Here is a 12993-nt window from a genome sequence, read left to right on the forward strand (position 1 = left end):
GCTGGGCGCCGAGGGTGACGATTTCTTGGGTTAGCAGTTCGAGAGAAGCAACCGCAAGCATAGCGAGTGTGCTCTGAATGCTCCTGATGAACTTCCCCTTTTTGTCGTTCCTCATTTAGGTAGGACCGCAGCAAGGAGGAAAGGAGGAAAAGAGCCAACCGGACCCTCCGCATTGGAACCTGCCTACCGCACCCAGCGCCGTCCGTGCGCAGCGACGGCCGCCCGCGTGACCCGAAGGCCCGTGCCCCGCACAGGCGCCCAGGCACTACCCCGCCTCTTCTGCCACTCGTGGGTGCTCAGGACCTCTAGGCCTGGGGGTAGACTCAGCCCCTCCTCCAGCACCTCCAGGAAGAACCAAAAATTCAATTTGGGATTTTCCTATAAACAAGAGCCTAGAGTCTTTTTTGCTCGACGCTGGATTTAATACGTATATATTTTTGAGAGATTTTTTTTTTACTTTTGATTTTTGATCTTCGTTTACGTGACAGGCTCTCACCTGTACATCATTATTATTTTTTCTACTATTATTTTCTGTGCCTGCATTGCGCCGTGACTCGCCCGTGGGAGAGAGGACTCAGAAGCTGAGAGCTCGCGGGGGCGATGTACCAGAGCCTGGCCATGGCGGCCAACCACGGCCCCCCTCCCGGGGCCTACGAGGCGGGCGGCCCTGGCGCCTTCATGCACAGCGCGGGCGCTGCGTCCTCGCCAGTCTACGTGCCCACGCCGCGGGTGCCCTCCTCTGTGCTGGGCCTGTCTTATCTCCAGGGCGGAGGCGGGGGCGCCGCGTCCGGAGCCACCTCCGGCGGCAGCTCCGGTGGGGCCCCGTCGGGTGCCGGGCCCGGAACCCAGCAGGGCAGCCCGGGCTGGAGCCAGGCGGGAGCCGAGGGAGCCGCCTACACCCCCCCGCCTGTGTCGCCGCGCTTCTCCTTCCCGGGAACCACTGGGTCCCTGGCAGCCGCCGCCGCCGCCGCCGCGGCCCGGGAAGCCGCGGCCTATAGCAGTAGCGGCGCAGCGGCGGGCGCGGGCCTGACGGGCCGCGAGCAGTACGGGCGTGCGGGCTTCGCAGGCTCCTACTCCAGCCCCTACCCCGCCTACATGGCCGACGTGGGCGCGTCCTGGGCCGCGGCCGCCGCCGCCTCCGCCGGTCCCTTCGACAGCCCGGTCCTGCACAGCCTGCCCGGCAGGGCCAACCCCGCTGCCCGACACCCCAATCTCGGTGAGTACTGAGCGCAAGCACCCGGGCCGGCTGGGTATCGGAACAGGCTGTCCTGAGCACTGTTGGGGGCATTTAATTTTTCACAAGTGTGTGTGTAGGGTGGCGGGCGGTGGGGAGGGGGCAGGACGCGTGAGTTTCAAGGAGAGCAAACTGGAAGACCGAAGCTGGCGGCGCCGAACGATGGCGGCGGTGAAGGTCACAGCCCCAAAGAGCCCAGATTCTGTTAAGCGAGGGCGAGCCTGCTTTCGAGATGCTTTTCTCAAAGAGAGGGGCCTGCGGGGTGGCAGGGTCTGAGTGTGTCCCCATTAAGCCCCAGACGTCGGGTGTGTCTGAGCCCGCCATGCCCATCTGTAGGTGACCGCGGGAGGCCGACAGGCTCACTGGAGAGCTGGGAGGAGCAGCCCCGGGAGCCCTTGGTGGAGAGCGTTAGCGATCGCGGGGTTTCTGCTCCCATTTCCTCTCGGCGCTCCCTTGGAGTCCTCAGCAGGGAACTGATTACATTGGCTAGGGCCCAAGATCTTCTGGGCCATTTGGCGGCCCAGTTGGAGGATCCTTCGCAGTGGCAGATGATTCTCCTGTCGGGATTTCACACCTGGTACAAAGGAGGGACTGGAGCAGTGGAGATGGGTTGAACTGGGGCTGGCACCCTGTGGGTGCCTGGGGGCCAGAGCGCATTGCGCACTGCGGGGGTCTGCGGCGGCGCATGTGCGGGGTGTATTGAGAGCGCACGCCTGGTCAGCGTCCGGGGACACCGGAACCCCAAAGGGGCTTCTCTATATTACCTGATTTAAATGGAGACTTTGCAGCAGCTTCCATAAGTTGAGCGTCCTCTTGTCTGTAGGTCTGAGGTTAGAAATAACAATCGTAATGGGCACAGTTTAATATTTCCTGTGAATGACAGACCTGGGAACGCCGGCAGACGTGTGCTCTCTTGCTCCGATTTACAGATTGAACAGAATGAAGTCTGAAAAAGGGTCTGGTTGCTTTGGGCTGGCAAAGTAAGGGAAGTGGCAATCACTAGTTCAAAATGCAAACGACCTGTGGCCTTGTGGAATTTCAGGAAGGGACAGGATCGGGTTTGGTTGGAGATGGCTTTTGCGGGGGAGGGGAAGCCCAGACCTGAGAAACAAAGTTAACATTTATTGACTACCTACTAAGTGCTAAATCCTTTCACATTTGTTCTCACTTTGAAGAGTAAAGCCTGTCCCTCCCAGGTTTCCAGTCTTAGGCTGGCTCTGAGAAGGGTCCCGGCTTTGAAGAGCTTTTAAATTATCCTCTGACCCTGGGTGGCCAGGGAAGGTCCCCAGGGGGGTCCAGCCAAATACACATCCCAGGTAAACTGATTAACCGTGGAAGTGGCGCCGGGGCTGGGTCTGTGGCTCCTAGTTTCCCCCTCCCCTTCTCAGGGGAGCCAGACGGCACCCCCCCGGGGGGGAGGAGCAACTGGCTCCGGAGCCCTTCGGAGGGCCTGAGCCAGATAGCTAGCTTGAAGCATCTCCATACAATGGCAGCTGGGGGTGGGTGTGTTGGGGGGGGGGGGGGCGCGGTGCGGCGCTCTGGCTCTGCATTCTCAGAACTCTCCGTTGTCTCTGGAACGCTCTCTCTGGAACTTACGTTTTAAAATAGGGAGAAATGGTCTCCAGAGTTCCACTTCTTTTAACTTGTGGTGGGAGTGGAAAGGTTGCTTCTAACCCCTATAACGTGGAATGAGAATTTGGTGTTGGATTAGGGAAAAAAAAGTTCAAAGTCCAAAAATGGAGGCTATGCTTTTCTGGTCTTCAGAGTTACAACCACAACAATGTTAAAAAAATTAAAAAAAGATACTGTATGAATGCACACAGTATTTAAATTCTAAAATGTAACCCGTACCACTTAGGAGGGTGCTGGAGTAAGTAACGTTTCCCAAATTTCAGGGTCAGCAAACGACAAGCTGACCTCCAAGGAGCACCTCCTTGCTGAGAAATGTGGCCTGTCTTCCCAGTACTCTGCTCTGTTCCACTAGTTCAGGAAGTCCCACCTGAAAACAGCCCTTGGGTCTGGCCTAGCAGCTGGATTATCTCCTCTATACGTAGCCAAGTGTGTTAAATGGTCTTCAGGAAACTTCCATGTTATTTATTTATTTATTTATTTTAAGATTTTATTTTATTTATTTGACAGAGAGAGAGACAGCTAGAGAGGGAACACAAGCAGGGGGAGTGGGAGAGGGAGAAGCAGGCTCCTGGCCGAGCAGGGAGCCCGATGCGGGGCTCGATCCCAGGACCCCGGGATCATGACCTGAGCCGAAGGCAGACGCCTAACGACTGAGCCACCCAGGCGCCCTTCCATGTTATCTTTGTGAGAGAACATGAGGCATGTGGAACTTGCTGGCATTCATATCTTCAGCATGTTCTGCAGGTGGCACTTACCTAAAAGCAAGTTCATTTAAAAGCAGTGCATGTAAATAAATATATATTTTTTTATCTGTTCCTCCTATCATACGGACCCTTCTGTAAATGCCTGCTAGTTTATCAAGGACCAACACTGGCATATTGGCTGATGCTGAGTGATAGAAGCATGATGACAAGTGATTACTGATTCCATGATATTTATTGAGAGCCGCTGTATGACAGGCGAAGGTTCATTCAATTCCAGGTACCCCTGTGATCTTGGGCAAGTTACTTACCTCTCAGTCTCCCCTCTCTTTCTGTAAAATGGGATAATCCTAACTCCTTTCAGTGTTGTCTTATATTAGACAAATATTAGGTAGTGTTTGTGAAGTAGTTGGTTTTGGCCCCTCATAAAAGATGGCTATTTTGTTAAGCAGCTACTCACTATCACGTAGTAACTTGTTTTCCTGATTTTCTCAGGACTGAGGGGTTTCCCAGGACTTGGTGGTTTTAGTGCTAAACCTAGGGCAGTCCTCAATACACAAGGATGGTTGGTGACCCTAAACAGACATGAAAATGGGTAAATGACCCTGTAGCATGCTGCAGTAATGAGCTAAGAGCAAAGGAGAGAAGACAGAAGTGGTTCTTTCTTCTGTCTAGGAATCTGGAAGTCTTCACCTAAGTGGTGTCATCTGCATTTGGTCTGGAAGGATAAGCAGGAGTTTGCCAGGAAAAGCACAGCACCTGCAATTAAAAAAAAAAAAAAAAAAAGGAAAGGAAAAGAAAATTAAACCCTCATTTGCCATCACATTTTGTAGTACCATGAAATGATAAAACACAGCTTGGCTTTTGCATAAATAATGTATTTACAGCCATAGGTAAAACCACACAGACTAATTCACTCTTCACCTCAGAAACTAGTTTCAATTTCAATGAGGAGAAATAAGGGAATAGCTTTATTTTTTTATGAAGTATTAACTGCCTCGTTTTTAACAATAGTTAATATCTTGCCAGAGTTCTTATGTTGGTTATTGGAAAAGACAAAAATCAAAGTAATAAAAGCTAACAAGGGCCTCTGTAAAGCCGTGCACTTAGGTTGGAAGGAGTTATTCTGCCTTGACCACAATGTATATGAACTCCAGCTCATTCCAAGTTCAATATGAGCCTGACCCTGAAACAGCCATTGACATCATTAATTGGGCTGCATTAATGGAATTATGTGACCTTACTGAGGGCAGGTACAGAGTCTTACTCATATTTAAGTGTCAGGCACATGCTGGGCACTTGGCAAATATTTGAGTAGAGATCTAGGAGGCAGTTGCCACAGTACTCTGCCCAGGTCAAAAATACACACAGTGGCTGCTTCAGAGGCCCATTGAGGAGTCCTGGGGAAGAGGGAGCAGGGTGGGAGAGGGTTCTGGAACCCTTGAGAAACCACTGAAGCTGTTTTAGGTTGGAGAAGTTACAGGGTGTCTGAGAAAGAGAGAGAGAGAGAGAGAGAATGACTGTGTAAAAATACCTGATGGGTGCCTGGGAGGCTCAGTAGGTTAAGCGTCTGACTTTTGTTTTCGGCTCAGATCATGATCTCAGAGTCATGAGATTGAGCCCTGTGTCTAGCTCTGGGCTCAGCAGGGAGCCTGCTGGAAATTCTCTCTCCTTCTGCCCCTCCTCTCTCTCTCTCTCCTTCTGCCCTCCCCCCCCCAATAAATAAATCTTAAAAAAAATAATAATCTGAAAGGCAAAAGCCTATGTCCTTTTTTTTTTTTTTTTTTAAGATTTTATTTATTTGCGAGAGAGAGAATGAGAGACAGAGAGCATGAGAGGGAGGAGGGTCAGAGGGAGAAGCAGACTCCCTGCTGAGCAGGGAGCCTGATGTGGGACTCGATCCCAGGACTCCAGGATCATGACCTGAGCCGAAGGCAGTCGCTTAACCAACTGAGCCACCCAGGCGCCCAAGCCTATGTCCTTTTAACATTGTGTTGCTCCAGGTGAGCGAACATTAGGTTTGACACGAACACTTTCTCACACATGATTGTGGTTGTTGAAATGGAATATGGAATATAACTTCTCTTAATAATAACCCCCTGGGCACTGATAGTGCTTAAGGAGATGGTGGGTTGCCATCTGCCTGTGGAGCTGGGCAGGGAATTCTTGCATTTCAAGGGCTAGAGCCCATGTTTGTATGCACGTGAGATAGCTAGAGCAGGGTAAGAGAGCTGTGTCTCCTTGTGAAGGAACCAATCAGGGTGGTTACACAGGTATATCAGTTTGTCAGAACTCATGGAAATGCACTATTAAAACAGGAGTATTTGATTGTATGTACGTTATACCACAATAAAGCTGATTTTTGTATTAATTAATGCTTGCAAATACTTAAAGCAGAAAAGGAAACCGTGGAAATTATGTGTAAATATGCCATGAAGGAAATAGTTTTGTAGCAGATGTTACTGGAAAAGCGAAGAAAATATGCTTTATTGTGAAATAACAATTCTTTGGGGTAATAGAGAAACAAGCAGTTATAATGCTGTCAAAGGATCTCAAATTTTTAAAATCATTTTAAGGGTTGATTTAAAAAAATAACACGGTGAAACACATGCATCACCCAGTGTCAGCCAGGTGGTTTCTTTAAAAGCTTTGCTTCATTCGTGGGGTCATGAGAGTTTGTTTACGGTATAGGTCAGTGGAAAACTCTCTCAAGTGTTTTCTGGATCTTTGGAGGAACTGCTTATCAATGAAGCCGGTTTCTTTCAGAGCCAGTTCATTTATATAGGGAACTTTGCAAGATCAACTCTGAAGTAGCTTGTTTGGCTAGAGAATGATTTGTCAGTCTCTGAGAAAACTGAAGTTGTTTGACTTTCCGGTTACCACCCTGAGCAGGTCAGTCAGAGCTGGGGCTGGTCTGTGCTGCTAGATTGAGAACCAATTAAATGAGGAAGGTGTGTGTGGTGTGGCCAGGGGTGTGTCACTGCTTCCAGTGAGATCTGTCACCTGCCCAGTTGTGTCCCACCAAAAGGTCAGGCCACATTTGCTAGGTACTTTCGAAGCACTCAGGTAGAATGATGCACAGGAGACAGTTTTAGATAACACTTTCTTCTGTATCCCTTCCCATTTTTTTTTTTTTTTAACTTAAATGAGCTGAGAAAACAAACATACTCTGAGGCGTGGGGAAACAGGAACTCTGATACCTGTGGGTGGGAGTGTAAATTGAAGAGCCCTTGGTGATATCCAACAAATTATAAAGTAGCTACTCTTGACCCAGAAATTTAACTTCTAGGAATTTAACTGCAAATACACTGGCACAGTTGTAGCCCTGTTTATAATAACGAAAATTGGGAAAAACCCAGGGGCGCCTGGGTGGCTCAGTCATTAAGCATCTGCCTTCGGCTCAGGTCATGATCCCAGGGTCCTGGGATCGAGCCCCGCATGGGGCTCTCTGCTCAGCGGGAAGCCTGCTTCTCCCTCTCTCACTCCCCTGCTTGTGTTCCCTCTCTAGCTGTCTCTCTCTCTGTCAAATAAATAAATAAAATCTAAATGTTTATTATCAGGGAACTGTTTGTATACATATTGGACATACAAACAATAGATAGCATGTAGGCTTAAAAAATTAGGAAATTCATTATGTGATGGTATAGAGTCCTCTCCAAAGATATTTATAAGTACAGGATATGTATATTGCATGTTACTTGTGTAAATAAAAAAGAAGAAGGGCAGGGGCGCCTGAGTGGCTCATTCGGTTAAGGGTCCGACTCTTGATCTCCGCTCAGTTCTTGATCTCAGGGTCCTGAGTTCAAGCCCTATATTGGGCTCTGTGCTGGGCGTGGAGCCTACTTAAAAAAAAAGAGAGAGAAGAGTATATGCATTTGAAAATATTTAATTTATCTCGGGAAATACAAGGAATTTGTAATGTCGATTGCCCATGGGGAGGATAACTAAGGAGATGAAGAATAAGGGTGGGAAAGCACTTTTACCACATATGCCTTGGAAACTTTTGATTTTTTTTAAGGTTTTTTTTTTTTTTTTTTTTTTAATTTAGAGAGAGAGCGAGCAGGGGAAGAGGCAGAGGGAGAGAGAATCTCAAGCAGACTCTGGGCAGAGCACAGAGCCCGATGCGGGGCTCCATTCCATGGCCCCATTCCATGGCCCTGAGCATGACCTGAGCCAAAACCAAGAGTCAGATGCCCAACCAACTATGCCACCCAGGCGTCCCTGTGGAACCTTTTGAATTTGTAACTAACTTAACCATTTTTTATTTTTATTTTTTTAAGATTATTTATTTATTTATTTTAGAAAAAGAGCGCGCGCGCATGAGAGAGAGAGAGAGAGCACAAGCAGTGGAGAAGGAGAAGAGGCCCCCCCCTCCCCAGCAAGGAGCCCAATGTGGGGCTCGATCCCAAGACCCTGGGATCATGACCTGAACTGAAGGCAGCTGCTTATCCGACTGAGCCATCCAGGCATCCCTTAACCATTTTTTAAGTCACTTCTATGCTTCTTTATTAGCACATTAAGTAATAAAATACCTTTAAAATATAGGGAGGTTAAAAAAATATAGGGAGGTTAAAGTTAAGTTTTATTTGATTTTATTCTTTACCATCTTAGCCATTTTTAGGTGTACAGTTCAGTTGTGTTAAATATATTCACATCATTGTGAAACAGGTTGTCAGAACTTTTCATTTTGCAAAACTGAAACTCTATACCAATTAAACAACAGCTATATCCTCCTCCCCAGCCCGTGGTAACTGCCATTTTAATTTCTGTCTCTGTGAATCGGACTATTGTAGGTACCTCATGTAAATGAAATCATATAGTATTCATCTTTTCGTGACTGGCTTATTTCACTTAGGATAATGTCCTCAAGGTTCATCCATGTTGTAACATGTCATATGATTTCCTTCCTTTCTAACACTGAATAATATTCCATTGTATGTATATATCACATTTTTTAAATCCATTCATCCATCACGAACACTTGAGTTGTTTCCACCTCTTGTGAATAATGCTGCTGGGAACATTGGTGTGCAAAGGGAACCTTTTGAATTCTGAACCATGTGAATATATTACCAATTTAAAAAAAAACATACTGAACCAATTAAGTTATCAAAGAGACATACAGCATTCATGAATTAACTTCCTGAGAGTCTCTCGCCCTCTTTTTGTTTAAAACAGGGTTCTATATTTAGAATTATAGATGCACAGAAAAAGTACTTTGTAGTACAAATTGTTTATTGAATTTAGCTTTTAGTTTTTGCTTATCCAACAGGAGATTGCTTTACCGAGGGGACAAAAAACTCTTATCCTACGCTTAGTTATGTCTATTGGTAGCAAATCTCAGCAAATGTCAAGTTACTGGCATTGGGGGCACATAGATGGGTGCCCTTTCCTGGTGTGGCAGTTCTCCCTGAGGTTATACTGGGGCGAGAGCCAGAAAACCACTAAGGCAGTGATAGGATGATCTTAGAAAAACAAATTACCTTCCCCGAAGGCAAGTCTTTTAACCAATTATTTTCAGCCTGTCCTTTTTTTTTTAAGATTTTATTTATTTATTTGAGAGAGAGAGAGTGCGAGCACGAGCAGCAGGGGAGAGGGAGAAGCAGGCTCTCCACTGAGCAGGGAGCCCAATGCGGGACTTGATCCCAGGACACTGGGATCAGGACCTGAGCCGAAGGCTGATGCTTAACCCACTGAGCCACCCAGACGCCCCCTGAGCCTGTCCTTTTAAGGCAATTGAGTTGTAGGGAATGTAGAGCTGAAACCGGCTGCAAATGTTGCCGCTTTTGTTTGCATAGGAAAGAGGAAGGACTGCCAGGAAAGACTGCCTGTTCTTTCATTGCCTTGCTCTAAAGGGCAATTCTTGGAGGCCCCTGGATGCTGCTGCTTTAAGAACTTGACCGAGCCTTTTTGACTTTTGGTAGTATTTGTCCGCTGGTGACTTTTTTGATCTGCAAATCCTGAATAAGGTGCAGGTGATAAGGCCCTCTCATGGTTTGGGAATGGGTATCACTCTGTTCTATTGACTTTCTATGGTCCATGACATGGCGTCATGTAACACAGTCCATGAAGGCTTATTTAAACATTTTATTGGCTATCTATAGAGCTATTTTCTTTGTCTCCTTCTAAAGCAAGTAGGGAAGATAATATGGGTGGGGCTATAATAGGGATAACCTCTGATCTGTTTTAATTTGTGCAAAATAAATTTACAAGTTTGGATACATTATGTTTGGAAACTAGCTAACAACTCTTTAGGGACAGGAGCTTCTATCTTGTGCTATATATGTGTCTGTATCTTGCTCTCTATAATGCAATTTATATATAGCAAGTTGGATCCTTTATCAAGGGTCAATGGGGAAGTTGTCAGGTGATAGGGACTTTTAAGTCCTTTTTTTTTTTTTTAAAGATTTTATTTATTAGAGAGAGACACAGCGAGAGAGGGAACACAAGCAGGGGGAGTGGGAAAGGGAGAAGCAGGCTTCCCGCGGAGCAGGGAGCCCGATGTGGGGCTGGATCCCAGGACCCTGGGATCATGACCTGAGCCGAAGGCGGACGCTTAACCACTGAGCCACCCAGGCGCCCAAGGGACTTTTAAGTCCTTCTTGAGAGGCAGAAATGTGTTCTACATTTTGCAGGAGACATAACTGATCCTCAGAAAGATTAAGTAGTCTGCCCAAGTTCCCAGTGGTAGTAAGCAACAGCTCTGGCTTAGAACGCAGGGAAGCCCAATTTCTGGGATTTACATGCTTTCCTTTCATATACCTCCTTTTGCATTTGCCAACCTTAAGATGAGGGCGCTTATCCCTTCAGTACCATAAGGTGCATCGTGGTTGAAAGACTCAAACTTTAGGATTTTTTTTTTAAAGACTTTATTTACTTGAGAGAGAGCACATGAGAAAACATGGGGGAGAGGCAAAAGGAGAGGGAGAAGCAGACACCCTGCTGAGCAGGGAGCCTGCCACTGGCTTGATCCCAGGACCCCAGGGACCATGACCTGAGCTGAAGGCAGATGCTTCACTGACTGAGCCACCAGGAGCCCCTCAAACTTTAGGATTTTCTATTACTTGGTCTCCGCCAATGTAGTTTTTCCTCTGTGTTCCTGCTCCCTACCAATGCTTCTCCAGGTACCCTATTTTCTCTAGTGGCCTTCCATCTCATTCTGATTCTGCCCACCCTATACTTGGGGAGTATGACGTTAGGAATCCCTGCCTTACTTCAACTTCCTTTTCAGCCTCCAGATTCTGCTGTGCGGCGAATTAAAGAGAGATTTCCCAGAATTCAGACCCTCCAAGCTAGAGGATTCTCTCATTCTGGGGGGGATTGCTGGCTACAAAAGAAGGACAAAAACATACGGCTCTATCAAAAATCCTTTTCCTCAAAGAAACCTAGAACCAGCTTTTCTGTATTCTCTTTCCTCTGAAGATTCAGATATATCTGAAGATGAGAATAGGGGTATGGATGAGGACAGTGACCGAGCCCCTTGGAGTTGAGCTGAGCTGAACACAGAAGCCATCGGTGGAAGCTTTCTTGTTTCTGGCAGGGGGCCTATGGTTTTATCTATTACTGCTCCGTAATCAGAATTGAGCCAGGATATTCAAGCCTCTTATCTCAATGAAGCGAATTTGGTTTTCTGGCCTTCAGCATTTTGCAGAAGTCCCAAAATTGACTTCATGACTCTAAGTATCTTTTTTTTCACCAAGGGAGGAATATAATCCAGACAGGTAAGCCATTCCATACGTTTAAAGTCATCGAAAAGCCTCTGCGAGTGGAATGTTGAGGCTGTGTTTCACTTTGCGTTGAGTAGTCATAGATATACTTTATTTTGGAGGATGAGAAATCAAGGAGATACCACCACAATATGGTAGATTATTAAACCATAGGCTTTGGGATTCCCTAATTACAGATCTTAAAATGGAATTTGATTCTTAAATTATTTTTGTAGTCTTCCCTTTTTCCTCCCGGTTTAAAGCTCCATTTTTACTTCTAGAAATCCAGTCAAACTTTATCACCTCCATTCAGAATTGATCAATAGCAACTGGTGAGCAGGTTAATTATAATCGCAGAATAAACGCTGAAGTCTCAAAGTTCACCACTTTTGCAATGTTTCCAAACCCCTCGGGGACGGTGCCAAGAGACTCTCATTGACCCATTCAGAGCAGGTGTGGGAGTTTGAACCAGGGGCAGACAATCGGATCTGATTCAAGACAACTCAATTTGGTTTCTTATCTGCAGCTTTTCCTATCTTACGATGTCTGTCATTTCAGATAAAAAAGTTCAGTCAATTGAGCTGGGAAATGGTAAGTTACGTGTTCTTCTGATAAAAGTTTTCAGAGTTGTTGTTTTATCAGATTGGGTTGAAATTGTATGTTTCTGTCAAGGTCTGCAACGACCTTTTCAGATATTTTATCAGGTATTAGGTGGGGAAACCTTTTTTTTTTTTTTCCGTTCTCTCTTCGACCTAGCAAAGAATGACCTGACTTCCAAGATCATAAATCAAACCAGGTAAAGAGAGGCAATAATACAAGTTACCCCTCGAAATTGACTAGGTGGGGGGAAAACAAACAACAAATAAAACCTTTCCCTAGCACATAGAAAGAACTTAACTTGACCCTAAATAAAGAATGTGGTTCTTACAAAGTACACACTTAATAGGAAAATACTGCTTATTCGAAAAAAGAAAATGTTTTTCAGGTCAAAAATGGCTTCAGAAAAGCAAATAGTATTTTTTTTTTTCAAATAGTATCAGTAACACTTAATTGTCCTTCTTTCATTAAACTCCGTGCATGTTTAATATGGAAAAATAAAAAACTCATACACATCAGCACACAAATAGTTGGTAATCTTACCACCCAAAGATAACCACCGTTAGGCATTAATCCTTGACTTCTTGGTTACCATACATATACAGGCATGTGTATATTTATATATTTAAACAGTCATAAAAGTTACTGTTTAGTTATTTCAGCACTGAAGAAAGTTTTTAAAAATCAGTGACCCAGACTGGCTCCTGAAGTCAGATCCCTTAAGCAGAGCAAAGATGGGAAATTGGCAGAAGGAACTGCCAATAACAAATAGCCAATCAAATGGGAGAGTTGTGTGTAAAAACTTAGTTTTTCCATCTTCTAGTTTATTGTGTATATAGCCAATTTAAAGCTGGAACATATGTATATGTTTTAGGTGGTTCCCCCGTGAAGAGAGGTGACCAGTTGCAAGATGTGTTGATTTGTGAGGCTCTGATTTGCTGTGAACCGTGAGCTGTAGCTTTCAACCTACTTTTTAGAAAGGGAAGTCAATGAGGTGAAGGCCCATCAGTCTGGCACTGAGGGTCCCTAGGACCCTGTCCTGTGCCCTCCAAATTTCCTGCTGCATGACTTTGGACAGCTTACCATGCCTCTCTTGTCTCCAGTGCCAACATTTGTAAGGTTC

The 12993-nt window shown here is 45.9% G+C and overlaps 1 protein-coding gene across 2 annotated transcripts in view; it reads left to right on the forward strand.

Annotated features, from left to right (window-relative positions):
* Positions 1–600: 600 nt before the first annotated feature.
* Positions 601–12993, forward strand: part of GATA4 (GATA binding protein 4) — a 47782-nt gene continuing 35389 nt past the window's right edge. For both annotated transcript variants that reach the window (XM_035023173.1, XM_035023174.1), the window contains exon 1: positions 601–1216. In XM_035023173.1, the coding sequence (XP_034879064.1) occupies positions 601–1216 (616 nt within the window). The remainder of the gene's footprint in view (positions 1217–12993) is intronic.

Source organism: Mirounga leonina, unplaced genomic scaffold (assembly GCF_011800145.1).
Source record: "Mirounga leonina isolate KUSES-001 unplaced genomic scaffold, KU_Mleo_1.0 Mir_176, whole genome shotgun sequence".
NCBI lineage: Eukaryota > Metazoa > Chordata > Mammalia > Carnivora > Phocidae > Mirounga > Mirounga leonina.